The following is a 27,070-nucleotide window of genomic DNA, read 5'->3' on the forward strand; positions in this document are numbered from 1 at the left end:
TGAAGGTGGTGTCCTTCTAATCATGCTATTCTATCCTCGAAATCTTTACATGGGCTTCTCCAGTTCTTTTGGTCAAGTTCAATCTTTTCACTCTCACAACTGCCTTATTTCTGATTGTTCATACATTTTCTTTCATTTCTCCTTCAACTTTTCCTATGTCTCTATTCCCAGAGTTAACTCACTAAATTTCTACACGCCTGGGCTAACGGCCAGCTCGCTGCTTTTGTTCTGTCTTGAATCGCCGCCTGCCAATCACCAGAAGACGCAGACCTCTTGAACAGAGAAAACTTGGGCAGAAAGGCACTTGGCTAGGCGCACACGTCTCAGCATAAACAAATGACCTCTTGTTCTCCAAAGCTCTTGAGACACAAGGGGGAAAATAATAAGCTCTTTTACTATCTTTGTCCTCTGATACCTACAATTTTCTTTTTTTTTTATTTTTTATTTTATTTTTTTTTCTGAGATGTTTCTAGAGCTGATACAATTTTCTTTTGGTCCAAATACAAGGACTTTACATTATAGGACACCACAAGGAGCAGAAGGTAAGGGCCACAAGGATTCTTACAGAGGACGAAAAATAAGATCGCTGCTGCTAACAGAAAGGCTTTCTTCCAACAGCCTAGAGCACACCCCTTTTCCCCCTCCCTTCTCTTTAGTTATTTCCCCTTCCTACCTCCGTCTCTAGACCAGCGCTGTCTGATAGGAGTGTAATGCGAGCCGTACACTATGAAATTTTAAAATTTCAAGTAGTCACATTTCAAAAAACAGCAAACAAGTGAAATTAGTTTTAGTAATGTTTTGTTTGACGCGAAAGACCGTAAATATTATCATTTCAATGTCATCAATAGAATTAGAGATATTTTACATTCTTTTTGTCTTTGAAGATCCGTGTGCCTTTTACACTTACAGGACACCAAATTCGTACCAGGTATATTTCAAGTGCCTATAGCCACCCTCCTGGACTGCGTGGCCCTAGAACGCCGCACCCCCTAAGCCCTGTAGCCAGAAATGAAGATGGCGGGGCGGCAACACAGCTGGTTTGGGACTGAGGGGCAACCTCAGGCGGAGGCGGGCCCTTGCGACGGTGAGACCTTTCAGACCTCCCCAGTCTGCGTCCCCCCCCCCTTCCCCAATCCTGCTTCCCACCCTCCCAACCCGGGCCCTGCGAAACTGCACCCAGGGCAGAGCGCTGGACCCCGCCAGAACCTTGGGAAAGGGCGGGCTGGCGAGTGGGGGAGAAGGGGGAGGGTCGAAGGCGCGGCGGGGACCCGTACGCATGCGCACTCCGCTTGCTTGCAAACCGCACCAGGTGCTCTAGCAACCGGTTTCCAAGCCAGTGTCTATCTGGACTAAGTGACCTTCCCTTGAGTTCTAGTCCCACTAGGTGGTCTCGGCTTTCCCCTGTCATTTTCGTTTCTCCCCTGCACGGGTTCCAATCTCGTTCATGGTGTGTGTCCCTGACCTCCTGAGCCGGCTCCTAAAATGAGTACTCGTGGTTTCCGCGTGGGAACCACCCTGACGCCCGTGGCACTCCCTGTCTGCGCTGAGGTGGCTGCTGCCGCTGGGGATGGTCCTGGGGCTTCGGTCGGCCCACTGCACGGCTTTCTACCTTCCTGGGTTGGCTCCTGTCAACTTCTGCGAGGCAGACCTAGAGACCGCATTCTGCCAGGTAAGGACTGGAGGAAGGGAGTGAGATGTGAGGGGAAGGCTTCAGGTAAGGGCATGGGGCAGACCAGGATCGGTAGCTGGTTGAGTCGGACCCGGAAAGCCTATGCTGCCCCCTCTGTGGGTGTGTCTCAGGTTCTCTCAATCTCTGAGCCTCCCACTTGGCAGATCTGGATCTCTTTCCTCAACCTCTTTCCCGCCCTCTCGATTTCTCCAACTCCCTCTCAGTATCTCCTCCTTCCTCACAGCCCCTCCCCTTCCCCTTGTCTCTTGGATCCCTCCTCCTCTAGGCCCCGCCCCTCCTCCTCTAGGCCCCGCCCCTCATATTGCGCCCCCCCTTCCCTCCTTTTCTGTTCCGCCAACCCTCTTGGCTCCTCCCTCTCCTCGGCTCCGCCCCCTCATCTTGGCTCCTCTTCTTCCCTCTCCTCAGCTCCTTACCCCGCCCCTTTCTGCTATGCCAACTCCTTGTCGGCTCCTCCCCCTATATTTAGACTCCTTCCCTCATCTTGTCTCCTACCCCCTCCTTGCCTGCTCCTTACCGTGCCCCTTTCTGTTCTGTCACTTCTCTCTCAGCTCCTTCTCTTACCCTCCTCCAGGCTTCTCTTCCTACCCCCAGCCACATCCTTCACCCTCCTCATCCCCCTCTCAGCTCCTCTTGGTCCCTTCCCCTCTGCTCTTCATTTCCCTTTCAGCTCCTCCTTCTCCCTCTAAGCTCCTCCCTCTTCCCTTCCCTTTGGGCTGCTTCTCCACGTCCGTCTTAGCTCCTCTCCAGCATCAACTAGTGCCTCTCCTTCTTTGGCAACTGCTTCCTTTCCCTCTCAGCAACTACAACATGCCCCCCACCTCCTCCCTTATTCCCCTTTTTTTTTTTTTTTTTGAGACAGAGTCTCACTTTGTTGCCCAGGCTAGAGTGAGTGCCATGGCGTCAGTCTAGCTCACAGCAACCTCAAACTCCTGGGCTCAAGCGATCCTCCTGCCTCAGCCTCCCGAGGAGCTGGGACTACAGGCATGTGCCACCATGCCCGGCTAATTTTTTCTATATATATTAGTTGGCCAATTAATTTCTTTCTATTTATAGTAGAGATGGGGTCTCGCTCTTGCTCAGGCTGGTTTAGAACTCCTGACCTTGAGCAATCCGCCCGCCTCGGCCTCCCAGAGTGCTAGGATTATAGGCACCCGGCCCCTCATTCCCTTCTTAACACAATCTCCCTTTCTGGACCCACACTTGTGGTCTTTCTTAGATATATCCCCACCATGCTTCTGTCACTCTCCACTCCTATGGTCTCTCACTTTTACCCCCTTATTTCTTGTTAATGCTCTTTGGCTCCTGGGTCCTTCCTCTGCAAACACCAAGATAATATTATTTACCTCTAGAGACTTGTGAGAATACAATGAGACAATGCATGAAAAGCACAGCAGCACCTGGCACAGAGTAAGCTTTCAATAAGTGATAACTATTATGGTCATCAGTTTTCTTTAGCCAGAGATTTCTGGCACAATTCCTCTTCCAAGTGTCCCCCACAACCCCTAATAATTTCTTGGCTCCCTTCCTTAGTAGCCTTTTTTAAAAAATTGTAAGCTGACTCAAAAAGATTTTTTTGTGAGTAATCAATTCAAAAGGTATTAATAAATAAGGCTTATTTTCTGATTTCTAGTTGCCTAATCTAGTGTGTGGGGGAGTGTTCTGGTAGAAGGCACTACAAATGCACTACAGAGTTGTGGACAGTGCTGAGTGTGGTTTGACTACAGACTTAACCAAGTGGAAGTTTCTAGGTGTTTATAAAGACTAGCTCTAAGGCTGGGCACACGTGTAATCCTAGCACTCTAGGAGGGTTAGTCGGGCGGATTGCTCGAGGTCAGGAGTTCAAAACAAGCCTGAGCAAGAGTGAGACCCCCCCCCATCTCTACTATAAATAGAAAGAAATTAATTGGCCAACTAATATATATATAGAAAAAATTATCCAGGCATGGTGGCACATGCCTGTAGTCCCAGCTCCTCGGGAGGCTGAGGCAGAAGGATTGCTTGAGCCCAGGAGTTTGAGGTTGCTGTGAGCTACGCTGACGCCAGGGCACTCACTCTAGCCTGGGCAACAAAGTGAGACTCTGTCTCAAAAAAAAAAAATAATAATAAGGCTTATTTTCTGACTTCTAGTGGCCTAATCTAGCGTGTGGGGTAGTGTTCTGGTAGAAGGCACCACAAATGCACTACAGAGTTGTGGACAGTGCTGAGTTTGGTTTGACTACAGACTTAACCGAGTAGAAGTTTCTAGGTGTTTATAAAGACTAGCTCTAGGTGCAGCATGTTTACTTTTGAAACCTGGAGCTTGCCTTTTTCTGTGAGAAGTATTGATATTAGTATTTTGAGCTAACATCTTGCCAGACATGTGTATTTTAAGAAATAGCATTATTTTTATGTTCTGCATTAGCCTTTTCTCTGTTGATAGCTAGTCTTGGCTCCTCTTTATTCCTTATTTCAGGGAGGCTTCCTAGCAAAGAAACAGAATCATTAACCATAACAAATATCTGGAATTTTTTTTCTGTAAGCTCTTTCTTTCTAGAAGGTTACTATCATCTGTAAATGTGCTCCACTTTTTATTCTTAGATTGCACTTTCTGTCCTTTAACAAGTCTCTCAATTTTATGTTTAACACTCCAAACTTCCCTAATTTAATAGTGTCCAACTCCATGATTATTTCTTTCATTTTGAACTTTTACTATTACAAAAACAATAATATGCATGATGGAAGGTTAGACAATGCAGATAGGCAAAAGTAAGAAAAAAAACATTTCTAACATCTAGAGAATTACCGCTGTTGATATCTTAGAATGTATTCTATTTTTTTCTATTCATATTTATACTCATATGCATTTATTTTTATTTTTATTTTTTTCTAGGGTAGACAGACGGGGACTCACTGTGCTCAGGCTGGTGTCGAACTCCTGAGTTGCAGCTATCCTCCCGCCTTGTCCTTCCAGAAAGCTAGGATTACAGGCGTGAGCCACCACGCCTGGCCATAATAGACTTTATTTTTTAAAGTTTCAGGTTCACAGCAAAATTGAGCAGAAAGTACAGGGAGTCCCATATACCCCTTAACCCCCAGATTTACTCACTGTTGTTGACATCCTGCACCAGAGTGGCACTATCACCCAAAGTCCATAGTTTACATTAGAGTTTGCTTTTAGTGCTGGACATTCTAAGGTTTTGAACGGATGTATAATGACATGCATTCACCATTACAGTATACCGAATAGTTTCACTGCCCTAAAAATCCTTTGTGCTCCTATTCTTCTGCCCCTTCCCCAACCCCTGGCAACCACTGGTCTTTTTGCTGTCCTCACAATTTTTTACCTTTTCTAGAATGTCATATAGTTGGAATTATAGAGTATGTAGCCTTTTTAGATTGGTTTCCTTTACTTAATAATATGCATTTAAGTTTCCTCCCTGTCTTTTCATGGCTTGATAGCTCTTTTTTTTTTTTTTTTTGAGACAGAGTCTCACTCTCTTGCCTGGGCTAGAGTGCCATGGCATCAGCCTAGCTCACAGCAATCTCAAACTCCTGGGCTCAAGCGATCCTTCTGTCTCAGCCTCCTGAGTAGCTGGGACTACAAGTATGCGCCACCATGCCTGGCTAATTTTTTGTATATATATTTTTAGTTAGCAAATTAATTTCTTTCTATTTATAGTAGAGACCGGGTCTTGCTCTTCCTCAGGCTGGTTTCATACTCCTGACCTTGAGTGATCCTTTCACCTCGGCCTCCCAGAGTGCTAGGATTACCGGGGCTACCCACAGCACCCGGCCAGGCTCATTTATTTTTTTCCTTTTTTTTTTTCGTTTTTATTTTTTTTAAATTTAATTTTGATCTCTCTTTTTTTCTTTTTATACTCAAGCTTGAAAAAAATTAATGGAAGTCTCATTTATTTATTTATTTATTTTTTGAGACAGAGTCTCGCTTTGTTGCCCAGGCTAGAGTGAGTGCCGTGGCGTCAGCCTAGCTCACAGCAACCTCAAACTCCTGGCTCAAGCGATCCTCCTGCCTCAGCCTCCCAAGTAGCTGGGGCTACAGGCATTCGCCACCATGCCCGGCTAATTTTTTGTATATATTAGTTGGCCAATTAATTTGTTTCTATTTATAGTAGAGACGGGTCTCGCTCTTGCTCAGGCTGGTTTCGAACTCCTGACCTCGAGCAATCCACCCGCCTCGGCCTCCCAGAGAGCTAGGATTACAGGAGTGAGCCACCGCGCCCAGCCTTCATTTATTTTTAATGCTCAATAATATTTCATTGTTTAGATGTACCATAGTTTATCCATTCACCTACCGAAGGGCATTTGGTTGCTTCCAAGTATTGGCAATTGTGAATAAATTGTCTTCAAACATCCATGTGTAGGCCGGGCGTTGTGGCTCATGCCTGTAATCCTAGCACTCTGGGAGGCCCAGGCAGGAAGATTGCTCGAGGTCAGGAGTTCGAAACCAGCCTGAGCAAGAGCAAGACCCCGTCTCTACTATAAATAGAAAGAAATTAATTGGCCAAGTGATATACATAGAAAAAATTAGCCGGGCATGGTGGCGCATGCCTGTAGTCCCAGCTCCTCGGCAGGCTGAGGCAGGAGGATCACTTGAGCCCAGGAGTTTGAGTTGCTGTGAGCTAAGCTGATGCCACAGGCACTCACTCTAGCCTGGGCAACAAAGCGAGACTCTGTCTCAAAATAAATAAATAAATAAATAAAATAAGATAAAATAAAAATATTCCATGTGCAGGTTTTTACGTGGGCATGAGTTTTCATCTCAGTTGGGTAAATACCAAGGAGCGTGATTGCTGGATCCTATAGTAAGAATATGTTTAGTTTTGTAAGAAACTGCTAAACTGCCAAAGTGGCTGTACCATTTTGCATTTCCACTAGTAGTGAATGAGAGTGCACATGCACTTTTTTAAACCAATATAAAAGCACAGTATACATGTTATTTCATCACCTACACGATCCTGCTAACAACTCCATCTTTCTGCATCAACACATGTTTATCTAATCTATTACCCAGTTCACAATCAGATTTCTCCAGCTATGCCCAGAATATCCAGACCAGAATCCATTCTAGAACCACAGATTGCATTTGGTTGTTATATTCTTATGGATCTTTCAATCAAGCACAGTACCCCCATTTTCTTTTTTGCTTTTTTTTTTTTTTCATTTTTGTTATTACATTTCTGCTGCTACTTGGGTCAAAACCCCCATTTTCTTTTCTTTTTTTAATTTTTCCCAAATTCCGTGGGTACAAATATTGTTAGGGTTACATATCTTGCTCCTGCCCCCCTCCCCACCCCGCTCTGCCAGAGCTTCAAGCCTGTCCAGTCTTCAAGTGTTGCGCCCTGCACCCACCATGAAAGTGCATACCCTTCCCCTTCTCCCCCCTTCCACCTGTTCACCTCCCATTAACAAAATTTTTTTTGTTTAGACATTTTGGTTACAGTGTGTTTCTTTGCCTCTCCCTAAAAAGGGATAGAGGTAATCCTTTCCCCCCTACAATGCTCATCACATCCTTAAGATGTGGGTCTCCCCACCTCAGATCCCTGTTGAACACTACAATTATTTGAACACCATAGTTTTAGGCTGTCAGTACCAATTTGATGGTGAGTAGATGTGTAGCCCATTTTCCAGGTCTTGTGTCATCTCGCTTTGTATTACAGGCTTAAGCTTAATCCACGATAGCATAAACGGTGCTAGTTCACTATCGTTTCTTAGGATTGAGTAATATTCCATTGTGAGTCCCATTTTCTTTTCATGACACTGACTTATAAAAGGGACCAGTCTGATTGTTCTGTGGAATGTCCCTTTTCCTGGATTTGTCTGTTTCCTCTCTTGTGATGGCATTTAGCTTGGTTTAATGGTTAAACTTTAGTTCTTCCGAAAAGAATTTGAAATATGCATCAATGTCTGCAAAATTATTCATCCCTCTTGATTGTGGTGATTCCACTTCTTAGAATAATATGCAAGGGCTGGGAGTGGTGGATAATGCTTGTGATCCCAGAACTTTGGGAGGCAGAGGTGGGAGGATCATTTGAGATCAGCTTTGGCAACATAGTAAACTTAGCTGGGTATGGTGGTGTGCACCTATAGTCCCAGCTACTCTGGAGGCTGAGGATCTGCTTGATCCCAGGAGTTGGATGTTGCGGTGAGCTATGATCACACCACTGCACTCTAGCCCTCTAGCACAGGTGACAGAGTGAGACCTTATCTCCAAAAAAATAAATAAATAAATAAAAAATAATAGGAAGACAAAAACAAAAGGAATAATATGCAAGTATTCAGGCAGATAAGAAGTTTTCTCAGGAGGCCCGGCATGGTGGCTCACGCCTGTAATCCTAGCACTCTGCGGGTGGATTGCTCGAGGTCAGGAGTTCGAAACCAGCCTGAGCAAGAGCAAGACTCTGTCTCTACTATAAATAGAAAGAAATTAATTGGCCAACTAATATATGTAGAAAAAATTAGCCAGGCATGGTGGCGCATGCCTGTAGTCCCAGCTACTAGGGAGGCTGAGGCATCAGGATTGCTTGAGCCCAGGAGTTTGAGGTTGCTGTGAGCTAGGCTGACACCACGGCACTCACTCTAGCCTGGGCAACAAAGTGAGACTCTGTCTCAAAAAAAAAAAAGTTTTGTCAGGGAATGTCTCATCTACATAGGTCCTTTATCCTTCCTGGAGGGCACCAGTATTATCCATTTCTTGTGTATTGTAGGGATTTTTATGAGTATACAAACAAATATGTATTTATGTGCTTTTTTTCCTCCTTTTTTTTTGAGATAGAGTCTCACTTTGTTGCCTGGGCTAGAGTGCCATGGCGTCACCCTAGCTCACAGCAACCTCAAACTTCTGGGCTCTCGTGATCCTCTTGCCTCAGCTTCCCGAGTAGCTGGGACTACAGGCACGCACCACCATGCCCAGCTAATGTTTTCTATATATTTTTCGTTGGCCACTTAATTTCTTTCTTTCTATTTTTATTTTTATTTATTTATTTTTTTTTTGAGACAGAGTCTCGCTTTCTTGCCTAGGCTAGAGTGAGTGAGTGCCATGGCGTCAGCCTAGCTCACAGCAACCTCAAACTCCTGGGCTCAAGCGATCCTCCTGCCTCAGCCTCCCGAGTAGCTGGGACTACAGGCACAAGCCACCATGCCCGGCTGATTTATATATATATATATTAGTTGGCCAATTAATTTCTTTCTATTTTTATGGTAGAGATGGGGTCTCGCTCAGGCTGGTTTTGAACTGCTGACCTTGAGCAATCCGCCCGCCTCGGCCTCCCAGAGTGCTAGGATTACAGGCGTGAGCCACCGCGCCCGGCCTTTCTTTCTATTTTTAGTAGAGATGGGGTCTTGCTCTTGTTCAGGCTGGTTTCAAACTCCTGACCTTGAGCTATCCGCCCGCCTAGGCCTCCCAGAGGGCTAGGATTATAGGAGTGAGCCTCCTTATTCTTTTTAATTTCAAAATATTAAAGGGGGGAACAAATGTTTTTGGTTACATGGATTGCTTTTGTAATGCTTGAGTCATGGCTATAAGTGTGCCCATCACTCAAATAGTATTCATTGTACCTGTTAGGTAGGTTTTTGCCCCTCCCCTTTACCCCCTCCCCTCATTCTTTTTTAATGGTTGTGTAGCATTTTCCATGATATGGATGTACTATAATTGATTTACTGAGTCCTTTATTCATTTATTTATTTTCTTTTTTTCGAGACAGAGTCTCGCTTTGTTGCCCAGGCTAGAGTGAGTGCCTGTGGCATCAGCCTAGCTCACAACAACCTCAAACTCCTGGGGAGCTCAAGCAATTTTGCTGCCTCAGCCTCCCAAGTAGCTGGGACTACAGGCATGTGCCATCATTCCCGGCTAATTTTTTCTATATATATTAGTTGGCCAATTAATTTCTTTCTATTTATAGTAGAGATGGGGTCTCGCTCTTGCTGAGGCTGGTCTCGAACTCCAGAGCTCAAATGATCCCCTGCCTCGGCCTCCCAGAGAGCTAGGATTACAGGCGTGAGCCACCACGCTGGCCTGAGTCCCTTATTTATGCGTTTAGCTTCTTTCCATTCTTTTGATCTTACTAAACATTGCTGCATATGGGATTATATCTGTAGAATAAATTCCTTGGAATTGGAATTGCTATGTCAAAGAATATATGCATTTAACAATTTTATTTTTTGGAGACAGAGTCTCTCTCTGTTGCCCAGGCTAAAGAGCCGTGGCATCAGCCTAGCTCACAGCAACCTCAAACTCCTGGGCTTAAGCAATCCTTCTGCTTCAGCCTCCCGAGTAACTGGGACTACACACGTGCACCACCATGCCCAGCTAATTTTTTTCTATATATTTTCAGTTGTCCAGCTGATTTCTTTCTATTTTTAGTAGTGATGGGGGTCTTGCTCTTGTTCTTGCTGGTCTTGAACTCCTGGCCTGGAGCGATCCTCCTCCCTTGGCCTCCCAGAGTGGTAGGATTACAGGCATGAGCCACTGTGCCCAGTGCATTTAACAATTTTGATATAGCCAAATCGCTCTCTATGTAAATTATACTAATTCACACTCTCACCAACAGTGTTTGAGAGTACTTGTTTCTCCACAGTTTGACAACAATGTGTTATCAAGCTTTTAATTTGCTTTCTTTTTTTTTTAAGCTTTTAAATCTTTGACAATCTGATAGGTGAAAAATTGTGTACTGTAGTTTAAATTTGCATTACTTTATTAGGAATGAGATTGAGAATCTTTTTATATAATTAAGAGACATGTATTTTATTTTCTGTGAATTATCTGCATATATTTTGCAATTCTTCTAGTAGGTTGAACATTTAAAAAACTGATTTTGGGAACTCTTAACTCAGGAAATTAGTTCCTTGTCTGTGATGTGTGTCAAATGTATTTTCCAAGTTTTGCAGTTGTCTTTTGGTTTTGCTTATGATTTTTTTTATGCCATTTAGGAAATTTGTTTATTTATTCTAATTTATCACGTTTTTTTTTTTTTTTTTTGAGACAGAGTTTCACTGTGTTGCCCAGGCTAGAGTGAATGCCATGGTGTCAGCTTAGCTCACAGCAACCTCAAATTCCTGGGCTTAAGCGATCCTGCTGCCTCAGTCCCGAGTAGCTGGGACTATAGGTTTATGCCAATATGCCCGGCTCATTTTTCTATATATTTTTAGTTGGCCAATTAATTTCTTTCCATTTTAGTAGAGACGGGGTCTCGCTCTTGCTCAGGCTGGTCTTAAACTTCTGAGTTCAAGTGATCCACCCACCTCAGCCTCCCAAGAGTGCTAGGATTACAGGCGAGAGCCACCGCACCTGGCCTTATCAAGTATTTTTATAGCTTCTAAGTATACCAGCCAAGATTATAAAATAATTATCACATGGTTTCTTCTACTATCTTCATGGTTTAAATTTTTAACCTTTAAATAAGACTAATATTTCCTATATGAAGTAAGGATCCAACTTAACTTTTTTCCCAGATCACTGGTTGTTAGGTCTGGAGGAGAGAGAGAGACAGACAGACAAAGCCTCTTGTGTAACAAATTGCTGTTTATTTTGAGCATCTGGGTGCAGATGGGTGGAGGCAAAAAAAGCATCCACCCAGAGGGAGGGGAAAGCCTTGGGTTTTATAGAGGGTTTTTCCTGGGGTTGGGGTGGGGAGTGAGTAACACCTGCAGAGAAAGGGGAGGGGATAGCTTTGTCCTTATGAGGGAGGGATAGGAATGCCAATGGTATTGCTGTAGTTGTCTGTGGTCCTGCAGCTGTCTGTGGTTGAAGTTTTATTTATAACCTTGGACTCTCCAGACTCCTTTGGCTTTTGTTTCACAGGCTTTATGATCACTAAGTATTATGTACTATACATACTTTTCAGGTTCCCACTCTAAGTAAACCTAACACTGATCAGTTGTCATAACACCATTTATTGAATAAGCCATATTTTCTCCACTTGATTTGAGACATCATCAAGGTTCTTTTAAATATAGTAAGTTCCAAATATACATTGTTGTTTTTTTTTGAGACAGAGTCTCACTTTGTTGCCCAGGCTAGAGTGAGTGCCGTGGCGTCAAGCCTAGCTCACAGCAACCTGAAACTCCTGGGCTCAAGTGATCCTTCTGCCTCAGCCTCCCGAGTAGCTGGGACTGCAGGCATGCGCCACCATGCCCGGCTAATTTTTTCTATATATATTAGTTGGCCAATTAATTTCTTTCCATTTTAGTAGAGACAGGGTCTCGCTCTTGCTCAGGCTGGTTTTGAACTCCTGACCTCGAGCAATCCGTCTGCCTGGGCCTCCCAGAGTGCCATATATATATATATATATATATTATTTTTTTTTTTTTTTTTTGAGACAGGGTCTTGCTATGTCATGGTGCCTGGCTTGCATTTTAAAATATAGTTCAATTCCAGGCCGGGTGTGGTGGCTCACGCCTGTAATCCTAGCACTCTGGGAGGCCGAGGCGGGCGGATTGCTCAAGGTCAGGAGTTCGAGACCAGCCTGAGCAAGAGCAAGATCTCGTCTCTACTATAAATAAAAAAGAAATTAATTGGCCAACTAATATACATAGAAAAAATTAGCCGGGCATGGTGGGACATGCCTGTAGTCCCAGCTACTCGGGAGGCTGAGGCAGGAGGATCACTTGAGCCCAGGAGTTTGAGGTTGCTGTGAGCTAGGCTGATGCCACGGCACTCACTCTAGCCTAGGCAACAAAGCGAGACTCTGTCTCAAAAAAAAAAAAAAAAAAAAAAAAAAAAATATATATATATATATATATATATATATATATATATAGTTCAATTCCTATGTTACTTTCCAAGAGTTCTTTGTCAGTTTTGGTAGTCTAGATGAGAATTACTATCTTTCTTTTTCTTTTTTTTTTTAATTTATTTTTTTTCAGACAGAGTCTTACTCTGTCGCCCAGGTTAGAGTACTGTGGTGTCAGCCCAGCTCACAGCAACCTCAAACTTAAGGGCTCAAGTGATCCTCCTGCCTCTGCCTCCCCGAGTAGCTGGGACTACAGGCATGCACCACCATACCGGACTAATTTTCTGTTACTATTTTTAGTTGCCCAGCTAATTTTTTCCCCCCATTTGTAATAGCGACGGGGTTTCGCTCTTGCTCAGGCTGGTCTGGAACTCCTGAGCTCAAGCAATTCTCCTACCTCTGCCTCCCAGAGTGCTAGGATTATAGGCGTGAGCCACCGCGTCCAGCCAAGAATTACTATCTTTCTTAATTATCTGTGTTCCTTTTAGAAACTATTACCTAGTAGCTTTTATAAGACTACTGTATAACTGATATAGGTTGTAGTTGCTAAGTTTCTGATTAGATTGCTCTTAGTGCAGATACAGTTCTCTTGTTTTACAAAGTTATAGTAAGGCTATTTATATTTATTCCCAAATTAGATAATTTTCTACATACTCTTCTTTAAAAAAAACCAAAACTAACCATATAGTAAAGCTGATAGCAAATGTTTAACTATTTAAAAGCAGCATATGGAATTTTGAAAAAGAATAAAGTGATTACCCGAGTTCTGTTGTTTTAGTGGTTTACAAAATCCAATCTGGTAAACGATCAGAAAAATAGGTGAGATCCATAGAAATAAGCAAAAATGTCCCATGAAGAGCCAGAATAGATGTCATAATGTTCATGCACTAAGTCTTATTCTTTCAGATACTCTTTTAGATGTAGTTTTAATGAATCTGGGTATTTAATCGATAAATGGAAGGCCTGCTCTCTAGCAGATTCAGGGGGAGGGGGGAAGAAGATGGAGAAGAAGGAGAAGGAGGAGGAGGAAGAGGAGGAATAACGACAGCTGACAGCCCAAATGAAAAAGACGTAAAAACCTCACAAATATTGCCTTATGTACTATGTAAAAAAAAAAGGCCGGGCACAGTGGCTCACACATGTAATCCTAGTACTTTGGGAGGCCAACATGGGAGGATCCCTTGAGCCAGGAGTTCAAGAGCGGCCTGGGGAACTTCTCCACAAAAAATAAGAAAAATTAGCTGGATGTGGTGGCGCATGCCTGTAGTCTCAGGTGCTGTGGAGGCTGAGGCAGGAGGATCATTTGAGCCGATGAGTTTGAAGTTGCGGTGAGCTATGATGACACCACTGCATGTTATCCCGGTCAACAGAGCAAAACCCTATCGCAAAAACAAAAACAAAAAAAGAAAAAAATAAAGTGAGCAAACAATCCATAGAATGGAAGAAAATATTTGAAAATCACATATCTGATAAGGATCTAGTATCCAGAATACATAAACTCTTACAACTCGACAATAAAAAAAAAAAAAAGCAATCCAATTTTATTTATTTATTTTTTATTTTTGAGACAGAGTCTTGCTTTGTTGCCCAGGCTAGAGTGAGTGCCATGGCGTCAGCCTAGCTCACAGCAACCTCAAACTCCTGGGTTCAAGCAGTCCTTCTGCCTCAGCCTCCCGAGTAGCTGGGACTACAGGCATGCGCCACCATGCCTGGCTAATTTTTTCTATATATATTAGTTGGCCAATTAATTTCTTTCTATTTATAGTAGAGACAGGGTCTCGCTCTTGCTCAGGCTGGTTTCGAACTCCTGACCTCAAGCAATCGACCCGCCTTGGCCTCCCAGAGTGCTAGGATTATAGGTGTGAGGCACTGCGCCCGGCCACAATCCAATTTTAAAATAGGAAAGAGTGAAGTATATTTTATTTTTATAAAAATGGTTAAAATAACAAGAGAAAAGCACTTAACACAGGTAGCTTTAATTTTCTCAAGTTCTTAATCTGTGTTCCGTGGACTGCATGTGCCCAGTGAAGCATCTTAAAACTGGACAGAGAATTTGATGAATATGTGTGTTTTTCTGGGGAGAGCAGCCACAGCTTTCATCATATTCTCAAAAAGTTCTATAATTTAAAAAGGTTAAGAATGGCTGAGGTATCTGAAAAATTTATGTATTCAGAGAACCCAATGATGGTAGATAAATGAAATGTTATGAATTTATAGCTATATTGTATTAAAAATGTATAACTGTACTGAGTTATAGATTTATAACTTAGTTATAAATTTATTACTATACTAAATTACACATTTATAACTATATAAATCGATGGTAGCAAAAAGCCCAATTACTTCTCGTTTACTTCATTATGTATTTTGCAAGTGCTACCTTATTTTACTTTGTGTTATTAATTAATGTTCTTTTTCCTTCTTTTAGTCATCAGTAGCACTATTTGTAAATAGATTGGACTCAGTGGAATCTGTGCTACCTTTTGAATATGATACATAAATGTGGCATGATATAATTGTGTTAAAATGTGCTTTAAACTTTTGAAGATAATGAATGAAAGCCCTTGGTATATTAAGAAACATGGTGACCCACAGAGTAGGAGAAAATATTCGCTCTCTACACTTCTGATAAAGGTCTAATAACAAGAATCTATCTAGAACTTAAAAGAATAAACAAGAAAAAATCAAACAACCCCATCAAGAAATGGGCAATGGAAATGAACAGAAACTTCTCCAAAGAAGACAGAATAGTGGCCTGCAAACATAAAAAAATGCTCAACATCGCTAATCATTAGAGAAATACAAATCAAAACCACAATGAGATACCACCTAACCCCAGTGAGAATGGCCTGTATCAAGAAATCCCAGGCTGGGCTTGGTGGCTCACGCCTGTAATCCTAACACTCTGGGAGGCCTAAGGAGAGGATTGCTTGAGGCCAGAAGTTCGAAACCAGCCTGAGCAAGAGCGAGACCCTGTCTCTACTATAAAATAGAAAGAAATTAATTGGCCAACTAATATATATAGAAAAAATTAGCCGGGCATTGTGGTGCATGCCTGTAGTCCCAGCTACTCGGGAGGCTGAGGCAGGAGGATCGCTTGAGCCCAGGAGTTGGAGGTTGCTGTGAGCTAGGCTGACACCAGGGCACTCACGCTAGCCTCGGCAACAAAGGGCGACTCTGTCTCAAAGAAAGAAAGAAAATCAAATTATAAAATTACTACACTTTGGACTTTTAAAAAATACATTTGCAGAGTTGCAGCTTATTTTTAAAATATGGAATAACCAGGTGTAGTGCCTCACACCTGTATTCCCAGAACTGTGGGAGGCCCAGGAAGGAGGATTACTTGAGGCCAGAAGTTTGAGACCAACCTGGGTGATATAGGGAGACCCCATCTCTACAAAAAATAAGCAAATTTAGCCGAGCATGGTGGTGAACACCTGTAGTCCAGCTACTCAGGAGGTTGAGGCAGGAGGATTGCTTGAGTCCAGGAGTTTGAGACTGCAGTGAGCTATGATCACACGGCACTCACTCTAGCCCGGGCAACAGAGCGAGACTCTGTCTCAAAAAAAGAAGAAGAAGAAGAAGGAGAAGAAGGAGAAGAAGAAATGATTGTAATTCCCTTTGGTGTTACTTTATTTCCCCTAAGCAGAAATAAAATCCGGTCTGATTTTCATTAAATTACCAACTATAAATATAGGGTGTTAGTATGAATATTTAAAATATTATACAAGACCACCTTAGTCATTTTATATTCAAATTTACTGAAAGGTAGTTGTAATTCTTTTTTTTATTTTTTAGACTAGTCAAGTGCAGTAGTGAGGAGGGGGGAAAGTAGTAGAACAAGGAGTTCAATCTGTAACTGACTGTGAACAATCACGTGAGATAACTCACTACCTTCGGACCAGCAGATAGTTGTAATTCTTTTTACTAGTAACCCTTTGATTTGTGAGTGGTGGGAATGTGTTTGGGGAGGACATTGTTGTTTAAGTTTTCCTTTGATCAGAACTGATAATTATATAATAGTTTCTTTTTTTATTTTTATATTTTTGAGACAGAGTCTTGCTTTGTTGCCCAGGCTAGATAGAGTGAGTGCCGTGGCGTCAGCCTAGCTCACAGCAACCTCAACCTCAAACTCCTGGGGAGCTCAAGCAATCCTCCTGCCTCAGCCTCCCGAGCAGCTGAGACTACAGGCATGTGCCACCATGCCCGGCTAATTTTTTCTTTATATATTAGTTGGCCAATTAATTTCTTTTTATTTATAAGTAGAGACAGGGTCTCGCTCTTGCTCAGGCTGGTTTTGAACTCCTGACCTCGAGCAATCCGCCCGCCTCAGCTTCCCAGAGAGCTGGGATTACAGGCGTGAGCCACCGGGCACGGCCTATATAATAGTTTCTAAATGTCTCATGTTAGAATTAGTACAGGCTTTAAACTATTGTTTGCTTATTTTTATGTAATTTGAAGTTTAATTCTGAAAATACTGGGGATTTTTTTTAGAGATTGTGATCACCTACATTTAAAAAGTCAAGAGCAGTAGCATGGGCATTTAATTTATTTATTTTTGAGGCAGAGTCTCACTCTGTTGTCCGGGCTAGAGTGCCATGGCATCAGCCTAGCTCACAGCAACCTCAAACTCCTGGGCTGAATGGATCCTTCTGCCTCAGCTTCCCGAGTAGCTGGGACTACAGGCATGCGCCACCATGCCTGGCTAATTTTTTCTATATATTTTTAGTTGGCCAATTAATTTTCTTTCTATTTTTAGTAGAGATGGGGTCTTGCTCTTGCTCAGGCTGGTTTTGAACTCCTGACCTTGAGGGATCCACCAGCCTCAGCCTCCGAGAGTGCTAGGATTACAGGTATGAGCCACCGTGCCCGGCCATGGGTCATCTTTTTAAAAGCAATACCATTAACAGTGGAGAGGGTAGATGAATTACAAAGACTGATTTCTTTGCTTATGTTTTTATTTTACTTCAAATTCTCCTCTTTTAGTTTTAACTTCTGCCAAGACTCTGGAAAGAAAAGACCTTCTGAAAATTTTGGACAAGTACTATTTGGAGAACAAATAAATCATGTCCTTATAAGGTTATTTAACTGACATTAAATTTAAGATATTATTAAATCTTATTTTAAAATGAATCTTCTGAAAACCGACTACTGAAAATGACAGCAAAGAATCTTTCTTTTAAGAGGAGGTAGAGAAAAGGAAAAGGAGGTAGAATCTGGTATTGCCAGAAGAATGCACTAAAATATGCTCTCTAAGCTATCCACAATTTAGTGGTTCCACATGAAGGTTTTACCTTTCAAGTTGTATTTTTGCTTTATAAAGCAAAAATGTTAAGGCTGGGTGTGGTGGCTCACGCCTGTAATCCTAGCATTCCTCTGGGAGGCCGAGGTGGGAGAATGGCTCGAGGTCAGGAGTTCAAGACCAGGCTGAGCAAGAGTGAGACCCCGTCTCTACTAAAAATAGTAAAAATTAGCTGGGTGTGGTGGTGTACACCTGTAGTCCCAGCTTCTCGGGAGGCTGAGGCAGGAGGATCGCTTGAGCCCAGAAGTTTGAGGTTGCTGTGAGCTAGGCTGATGCCACGGCACTCTAGTCCGGGCAACAGAGTGAGAATCTGTCTAAGAAAGAAAGAAAGAAAGGAAGAAAGGAAGAAGAAAGGAAGGAAGGAAGGAAGGAAGAAAGGAAGGAAGGAAGGAAGGAAGGAAGGAAGGAAGGAAGGAAGGAAGGAAGGAAGGAAGGAAGGAAGGAAGAAAGAAAGAAAGAAAGAAAGAAAGAAAGAAAGAAAGAAGAAAAAAAAGGACATTAGATTTTTAAAAAGACTATTTTGAAATAATTTTAGATACACAGGAACTTGCAAAGAAAATGAACACGGAGGTCCCTTATACCCTTCACCCAGGTTCTCCCAATGGTAACATCTTGCATGACTATAATGCAATATCAAAACCAGAAAACTGACTCAGTACAATGTGCAGAGCTTATTCAGATTTTCCTAGTCTTACTTGTGTGTGTTAGGAGGAGGGCGCGGGAGATTCTTTCCAATTTTATCACCTGTCCAGATTCATGTAACTACTACCTCAATCAAGATTATCAAGATACAGAATCATTTCGGCACAAAGCTCCCTAATGCTTCTCCTTTTATAGTGTTCCCCAGCATTTCTTACCCCTCACAAACACTAATCTCTTCTCCATTTCTACAATATTATTATTTCAAGAATGTCATATGAATTTTAAGCAGATTAATGGGTGGCAAAAAAAATAAATTAAAAAAAAGAATGTTATATGAATGGACTCATATAGTGTGTAAACTTTTGGGATTGGCTTCTTTTACTCAGCATAATTCCCTTGAGATCCATCAGGTTATCATGTATATCAATACTTGTAGTTCATTCTTTTTTATTGCTGAGTAGAATCCCGTGGCATGGATGTACCAGTTTGTTTAACTATTCACCCCACTGAAGGACATTTATGCTGTTTCCAGCTTTTGACTAGTATGAATAAAGCTGTTATGAATATTTGTGTGTAGGTTTTTATGCAGTTTATTCTTAATTTTTCTGGGATAAACACCCATGAGTGCAATGGCTGGGTCATATGATAGTTGCATGTTTAGTTTTGTAAGAAGCTGCCTAACAATTTTCCAGAGTGACTGTCTCTACCCTGGAGGATCACTTAAACCTGTGAATTTGAGGTTCCAGTGAGCTATGATGATGCCACTGCACTCTACCCAGGATGACAGAGCGAGACCCTGTCTCAAAAAAACAAAACAAAACAAACCAAAACAAAAAACAAAAAATAAAGTCCAGGAAGAATAAAGGGACCAGTAGGATGAAAGAATCCCAGTTGGCAAGAGTAGCAATAACTTTGTCAACATTTGTAGGTTACCAACCTAAAATTACCAAGGTTAAATAAAAGGTAAAAAAGCTAGTGGTTGCCTTTTGTGATTCCTTTTACAAATGGAGGTACTCTTTCTTGTCATTTTTCTTAGTTATTTTATTTATTTTTTAATGGAAATTTTATTTTTATTTATTTATTTATTTTTGAGACAGAGTCTCACTCTGTCACCCTGGATAGAGTGCAGTGGCATCATCATAGCTCACTGCAACCTCAAACTCCTGGACTGAAGGAATCCTCCTGCTTCAGCCACCCCAGTAGCTGGGACTATAGGCACAGGCCACCACTCTCTGGTAGTTTTTTGTTTTTAGTAGAGATGGGTCTTCCTCTTGCTCAGGCTGGTCTTGAACTCCTGAGCTCAAGTGATCCTCTGCTTCGGCCTCCCAGAGTGCCAGGATTACAGGCTTGAGCCACCGCACCTGTCCTCTATTTTTATTTTATTTTATGTTATTTGTTTATTTATTTATTTTTTTTTTTGAGACAGAGTCTCGCTCTGTTGCTCAGGCTAGAGTGCCTTGGTGTCAGCCTAGCTCACAGCAACCTCAAACTCCTGGGCTCAAGCAATTCTACTGCCTCAGCCTCCCAAGTAGCTGTGATTACAGGCATGTGCCACCATGCGCAGCTAATTTTTTCTATATATATTTTTAGTTGTTCAGCTAATTTCTTTCTATTTTTTTTTTTTTTTTTTTTTTTTTAGTAGGGACAGGGTCTCGTTCTTGCTCAGGCTGGTGTGGAACTCCTGAGCTCAAAGGATCTGCCTGCTTCAGCCTTCCAGAATGCTGGGATTACAGGCGTGAGCCACCACACTAGGTTTCTATTTTTATTTTAAAGATATTCATTTTACAGAGATATTGATCTTTTCCTCTCTCCCCACCCCCTTACACTTGCAATTTGCATTGCAAATTTAAAGCTTCAGGCAAATTTCAGAAAAGCTGTTTATAGTGTTTATAGTGTCATTGATCATTTAGGTGAGAATAATTAGACCAGCTATTCTCAAAGTGAGGTGTGGGGATCTCTGAGAACTTTTCAGGGAGTCTGCAAGGTCAAAACTATTTTCATAATAGTACTAAGCTGTTATTTGCCTTCTTCACTCATTCTTTCATGAGCGTACAGTGGAATTTTCCAGAGGCTACATGAAGTGTGATGATCTCATCACTCTGAGGGCTAATGGAATTTGTGCTTCTGTATTCTTGTGTTTTAAAAATGTCTCATTTTAAGATCAAATGCAGTAAATGTAGGTAGATAAAACCTACATAAACAAAAGCTCCTGAAATTTGTTAATAATTTCTTAAGGGTTAGGGTTCTGAGACTAAAATGTTCAAGAACTGCTGAGTTAGATACTTAGAATCAAAGTGGCAAATATGGTTGTCTGACTAAGAAAAACGGTTTTTCTGCTTTTAAATTCTTCTTTTCTTTTTCTTTTTTTTTTTTATTTTTAATGCCTAGTAAGATTGGCATGCTTTTAAATTCTTTAAGCACATTCACATTGTACAACCATTGCCACCATGATTTGATTTTTGTAAAAACCTATGATACTTCTAAAGTCAATCACAAGTTAAAAGTAAAAAAACTCATTTTTTGTTCTAATAAGTTAAAAGTCAAATTTTGATAATTTTTTAGAACTACTAGAAAAATGAATAGTAGCACAGAGCAGTGGTCTGGAATAGAATGTCCAGAAGTATTAATGGGAATTGGAATTTATCATAAAGGTAGCAATTCAAATGAGCAAAGACAGTTCAATAAATGATGTTGGGACTAACTGTTTCAGGACAGAAAAAAAGTGAACTGGGTCCCTGCCTTAATTCTTTTTATTTTTATTGTTATTGTTATTTTATTTTTTAGATTAGTCAAATGCATTAGTAAGGAAGGGGGAAAGTAGTAGAACAAAGAGTTCAATGTGTAACTGTGAACAATCAAGTGAGATAACGCACTACCTTCAGACCAGCCCCTGCCTTAATTCTTATGCCCAAATGAACTTCAAGTGGATTAAAGCTTTAAACAGTAGGAAGATAGAAGAAAACATGGAATGAGGAAGCAAGATATTGTACAAGCTCCGGAAACTATAAAGAAAATAATTGATGAAACGGACTATGTAAAAGTAAAAACAAAAATAAAACCTTCTATATAGCAAATAAAATAAATAGCAAAGACAAGATATCAATATATCAAGACAATATATCAATATATTTACTGATATATCAAGAAAAACTATTTGCGATATAGGTAATGAAGGGTTTATTTCTTTGATTTCTTTCATCCACAGAGCCCTCATGCAAATCAATCAAGAAAAGGCAAACAGTCCAATAGAACAATGTGCAAAGCCTGCAGTCTGTTTTACAGAAAAATAAATGCAAATGGCCAGGAAACATGAACTGATACTGAACCAGGGTCATAATTAAAGAGATGCAAATTAAGATGACACTGAGAAGTGATAGTGTTCATCTATCAGGTCGACAAACGTGTTAAAGGGGGATTCCTAGTGCTGGCTGAAATGTAGGGAAACTCACACACTTTCATACAGTAAGTTGACGGTCTTAGTGGAGGACATTTGGCTGTAACTAGTAAAATAAATATGTAATATATGTAGTAATATGCAAAATTTATGAAATAACACACAATAATATACATAACACAATAAAAAACGATACATATATTTTGACCTAGTAATCCCACTGCTAGGAATTCACACTTCAGATAAACCTGTAAGGGATTGCCAACATGCATGCCTCATGGGTGCATTTCCTTTTGAGGAGAGAGCTTTTGGTGATGATCAATTAGTAGAGCTTCCACTGGACTGTGTTATGTTAGCAGGATATCGTGTGTAGAACAGTAACTATGGTGAAGGGAAATCTCTGCTTATTTCTCTATCTTGATCATGTACCACCTTAGCTTATAGAATTTTGGAAATAGAATTTCATTTTGTATATTTACTTTGATTTACCATTTCTGTATTGTTGTTTTAGCACAGTATTGGAGGTAGTTTCCTACAAAATTCACGCCAACATAAATTGCTTCATCTTTAAGAGATGATCAGTGCAAAATTTTGCATTTGCTCATGGATTCACTCATGTCTATTATTTCTTGGCTGAAGAAATGGAAATATTTCTGGTGATTTGAGATGCTAAGATGAGGATTTTTTAGGCCTATAGCCGTGGGACCTACTTTTATTCTATCATGTCCTACCATGCTACGTAGGTCTCTGTGACTTTGGGTCCTCCCCTACTCCACATCTCTTTGCCATGAAACATATTATGGTTTTTATAATCACAAGAGTAATATATGTTTGTAAAACTTCATATAACAAAGGTATAAAGAGTACAAAGTGAGGCCAGGTGCGGTGGCTCATGCCTGTAATCCTAGCACTCTGGGAGGCTGAGGCAGGTGGATCGCTCAAGGTCAGGAGTTCGAGACCAGCCTGAGCAAGGCGAGACCCTGTCTCTCCTAAAAATATAAAGAAAATTAGGCCGGGCGCTGTGGCTCACGCCTGTAATCCTAGCTCTTGGGAGGCCGAGGCGGGCGGATTGCTCAAGGTCAGGAGTTCGAAACCAGCCTGAGCAAGAGCGAGACCCCGTCTCTACTATAAATAGAAAGAAATTAATTGGCCAACTGATATATATATAAAAAAATTAGCCGGGCATGGTGGCACATGCCTGTAGTCCCAGCTACCCGGGGGGCTGAGGCAGAAGGATCACTCGAGCCCAGGAGTTTGAGGTTGCTGTGAGCTAGGCTGACGCCACGGCACTCACTCTAGCCTGGGCAACAAAGCGAGACTCTGTCTAAAAAAAAAAAAAAAAAAAAAAAACGAAAATTAGCTGGACAACTAAAAAATATATAGAGAAAAATAGCCGGGCATGGTGGCACATGCCTGTAGTCCCAGCTATTCGGAAGGCTGAGGCAGGAGGATCCCTTGAGCCCAGGTGATTGAGGTTGTTGTGAGCTAGGGTGATGCCACGGCACTCTAGTTGAGGCAACAGAGTGAGATTCTGTCTCAAAAAAAAAAAAAAAAAAGTACAAAGTGAGAGTCTTCCCATAATTCTTCCCAATTTTTTAAAATTTGTTTTTATTTTTTTCTGGTAAGGAAACTGACATAGGCCAGTCGCAGTGGCTCACGCCTGTAATGCTAGCACTCTGGGAGGCCGAGGTGAGTGGATTGCTCGAGGTCAGGAGTTCAAAACCAGCCTGAGCAAGAGTGAGACCCCATCTCTACTATAAATAGAAAGAAATTAATTGGCCAACTAATATATATATAGAAAAAATCAGCCGTGCATGGTGGCGCATGCCTGCAGTCCCAGCTACTCAGGAGGCTGAAGCAGGAGGATGGCTTGAGCCCAGGAGTTTGAGGTTGCTGTGAGCTAGGCTGATGCCACGGCACTCTAGCCTGGGCAACAAATTAAGACTCTGTCCCCCCCACAAAAAAAATTTTAAAAAAAGGAAACTGACATACTATTCTCCAGTTTTAAGAGATTATTTTTGTGTATCCTGTATATATAACTTTTTAATCTAAGTGAGATTATAATATATGTTTATGTTATCTGCCTTTTTTGCCTTTAATGAGAAGTTTATGGTGAACTCTATTCCGTGTTAATTATATATACTCTATCTGTATCTATAGTTAATAATGCTACAGTGAACACTCTTTTTTTTTTTTTTTTTTTTTTTTGAGACAGGGTCTCGCTCTGTCTCCCCGGCTAGAGTGTAGTCATTATAGTTCACTGCAACCTCAAATTCCTTGGCTTCAGTGATCCTTCTGCCTCAGCCTTCCAAATAGCTGTGACTACAGGCATGTTCCACCACACCTGGCTAATTTTTGTATTTTTTTAGAGATGGAGTCTCACTCTTGCTCAGGCTGGCCTGGAATTCCTGGCTTCAAGCAGTCCTCCCACCTCAGCCTCCCAAAGTGCTAGGATTATAGGCGTGAGCCATCTTTACCAGGCCTGAAGTGGACCTTTTACCTCTGTGAGGCTCATCTATAAAATGGGATTAAGAATATTGTATGCCATTTAGGCTTGTTATAAGGATAAATAGGATAATCCTTGTCAAGTGTGTGGAGCAGTGTCAAATACGTAGTAGGCATTCAATACATAATAGCTAATAGGGTATTGGGCAGGTGGGAGGGGGGAGGGGGGCGGGTATATACATACATAGTGGGTGAGATGTGCACCATCTGGGGGATGGTCATGATGGAGACTCAGACTTTTGGGGGGAGGGGGGGAAATGGGCATTTATTGAAACCTTAAAATCTGTACCCCCATAATATGCCAAAATAAAAAAAAATAATTAAAAAAAAAATACATAATAGCTATTATTGTAAAGGTATCTGTGTTCTCTTGTCCAATTATTACTTCAGGATAAATTCATATAAGTGTAATTGCTGGGTCAAACGATATGGACTTTAAAAAATTTTTTTGTTGTAAAATATGGCCGGGTGCGGTGGCTCACGCCTGTAATGCTAGCACTCTGGAAGGCCGAGGCAGGAGGATTGCTCAAGGTCAGGAGTTCAAAACCAGCCTGAGGCCGGGCGCGGTGGCTCAAGCCTGTAATCCTAGCACTCTGGGAGGCCAAGGCGGGCAGATTGCTCGAGGTCAGGAGTTCGAAAACAGCCTGAGCAAGAGCAAGACCCTGTCTCTACTATAAATAGAAAGAAATTAATTGGCCAACTAATATATATATATATATATATAAAAAATTAGCTGGGCATGGTGGTGCATGCCTGTAGTCCCAGCTACTTGGGAGGCTGAGGCAGAAGGATTGCTTGAGCCCAGGAGTTTGAGGTTGCTGTGAGCTAGGCTGACGCCACGGCACTCACTCTAGCCTGGGCAACAAAGCGAGACTCTGTCTCAAAAAAAAATTTTTTTTGTTGTTGTAAAATAAAGATAGGAAAGCCATGCAGAACAGATATAGTGTTTAATGAATTATTATAAGTGGAACACCTTTGTAAACCCTAACCAGGCCAAGACATAGATAGAATTTGGCCAGCCAGCCACCTCAGAAGGTTTCCATGTTTCTCTGCCAATTTACAACACCCCTCTTTTCTTCAAAGTAACCACTACTATCCTAACATTTATAACAATCACTTTCTTGAGTTTTTTTTATAGTTTATAACCCAAGTATCTTCCCTAGACACTATAGTTTAGTCTTGACCACTTTTATATGTCTTTTGTCAACATTTTATTATAAGTGATAAGGGAAACCCCCATCTATTACTTAGCGCATCAGACACCGGAGCCCCCCCACCACTCATGAGAGACCCACGTCAGCAGAATACTAACCTGTTTCCTGGCCCATGAACTAGTCTATTGCCTGGCATCAGCATAACACTAAGTCCATTGCCTGGCGCATCAACATAATATTAACCTACTACCTGACACATCAACTAACCCACCCCTTGGACCACCCCAACTTATTAAAAGTGGGAAAAATCGGGTAGATGGTGCTCAGAATTTGGTGGCAAGGCCCCTCTGAGCCCGCTGGCGAATAAACTTTGATTCTCTGACTCTCCATGTGCTGCTCGGTTTGTCCTCCGTACCACCTGCTGTAACACTTGCTGTAACATAAGCATTTTCAAACACACAGAAAAATTGAAAGAATTTTATAGTGGACACTCATCCACCCAACAGCTAGATTCTACAGTTAGCATTTTGCTATATTTGATTTATGACATATCTATCCATCTGTCCATTCCTGCATCATTCAGTCCAATCCATTGTGCATGTTCCTCTGTTCCGTTTCCTGCAAATAGGGAGCTCAATCCAGCGACTTGATCAGATTCAGATTTGGTTTCTTAGACAAGGTAAGGTGTGATATGTTCTTTCATTGGGAAGCACGTCTTTTCATTTCTCTTTTTGTTGTGATACCTGAAGCCATTAATCCATTAGAGGTTGCAGCAAGCTTGAGAAAGAGAAACTGTGGAGTGGGCCAGCACACATTAACCAGGAAACAAAACACTTTCCTTTGCAATGTCCATCCAGCGCCCTCTACTGACAAAGCTTCTTTCAGTGCCAGTTTGTAAACTATTTAAAAGGCTCCAATTATTTTCTCGGATGGTAAAAATTATGAATTTGGAGATGAGAGGCAATATATCAATAATGGGCATACCTTACGTGTATATTCTGATGAGACAAGGAGAATCCTCTACGTATCTCCAGAAATTTTTCTGTGCAGAAGAGTTCTCTTTGGTACTCTGCCTCACACATTCTTGGCCTCCATGGACTTTGAACTTTGTCTTCTCAACTCCGAGAGACTTCGGGGTCTGCTTGGGTACCCTTTTTCTGCACTGCAGCCTGGAAATTCTCTCTGGCAAGTAATCTGGAGGCAATAGCATGGCTTACCTTATTTGTTCACCTTCCATAAGTGATCATTCTCTTATGCTCCTTATTGTTCGATGTCTGAAAACTGTTGCTTCATATATGTTACCCATTTTTTTAGTTGTTTAAGGTGGGAGAGTAAAACTGGTCTCTTGTTACTCTATCATGTCTGGAGGAAGAAGTCCAAATCCTTTACTTTCTTTTTTTAAAAATTTATTTTAATTTTAATTTTTTTAAATTGATAAAATTATTTATACTTACGGTGTACAACATGTTTTGATATATGTGTGCATTGTGGAATGACTAAATCCAGCCACCTTGCTTTATTTTCTGTATGCATTTGCTTGGTATAACTTTGCTCATCCTTCCTCTTTTTTTTTTTTTTTTTTGAGACAGAGTCTCACTCTGTTGTTGCCTGGGCTACAGTGCTGGTCTTGCTGGTCTTGAGCTCCTGAGTTCAAAT

At 41.5% G+C, this 27,070-nt stretch overlaps 1 protein-coding gene across 1 annotated transcript in view; it reads left to right on the plus strand.

Annotated features, from left to right (window-relative positions):
- The first annotated feature begins 1,282 nt into the window (after nt 1-1,282).
- LOC142865784 (putative phagocytic receptor 1a) overlaps nt 1,283-27,070 on the plus strand; it is a 102,646-nt gene continuing 76,858 nt past the window's right edge. Inside the window, exon 1 of the mRNA XM_075999082.1 lies at nt 1,283-1,669. Within this exon, the coding sequence (XP_075855197.1) occupies nt 1,483-1,669 (187 nt within the window). The 5' untranslated portion in view covers nt 1,283-1,482. The remainder of the gene's footprint in view (nt 1,670-27,070) is intronic.

This window comes from Microcebus murinus, chromosome X (assembly GCF_040939455.1).
Source record: "Microcebus murinus isolate Inina chromosome X, M.murinus_Inina_mat1.0, whole genome shotgun sequence".
NCBI lineage: Eukaryota > Metazoa > Chordata > Mammalia > Primates > Cheirogaleidae > Microcebus > Microcebus murinus.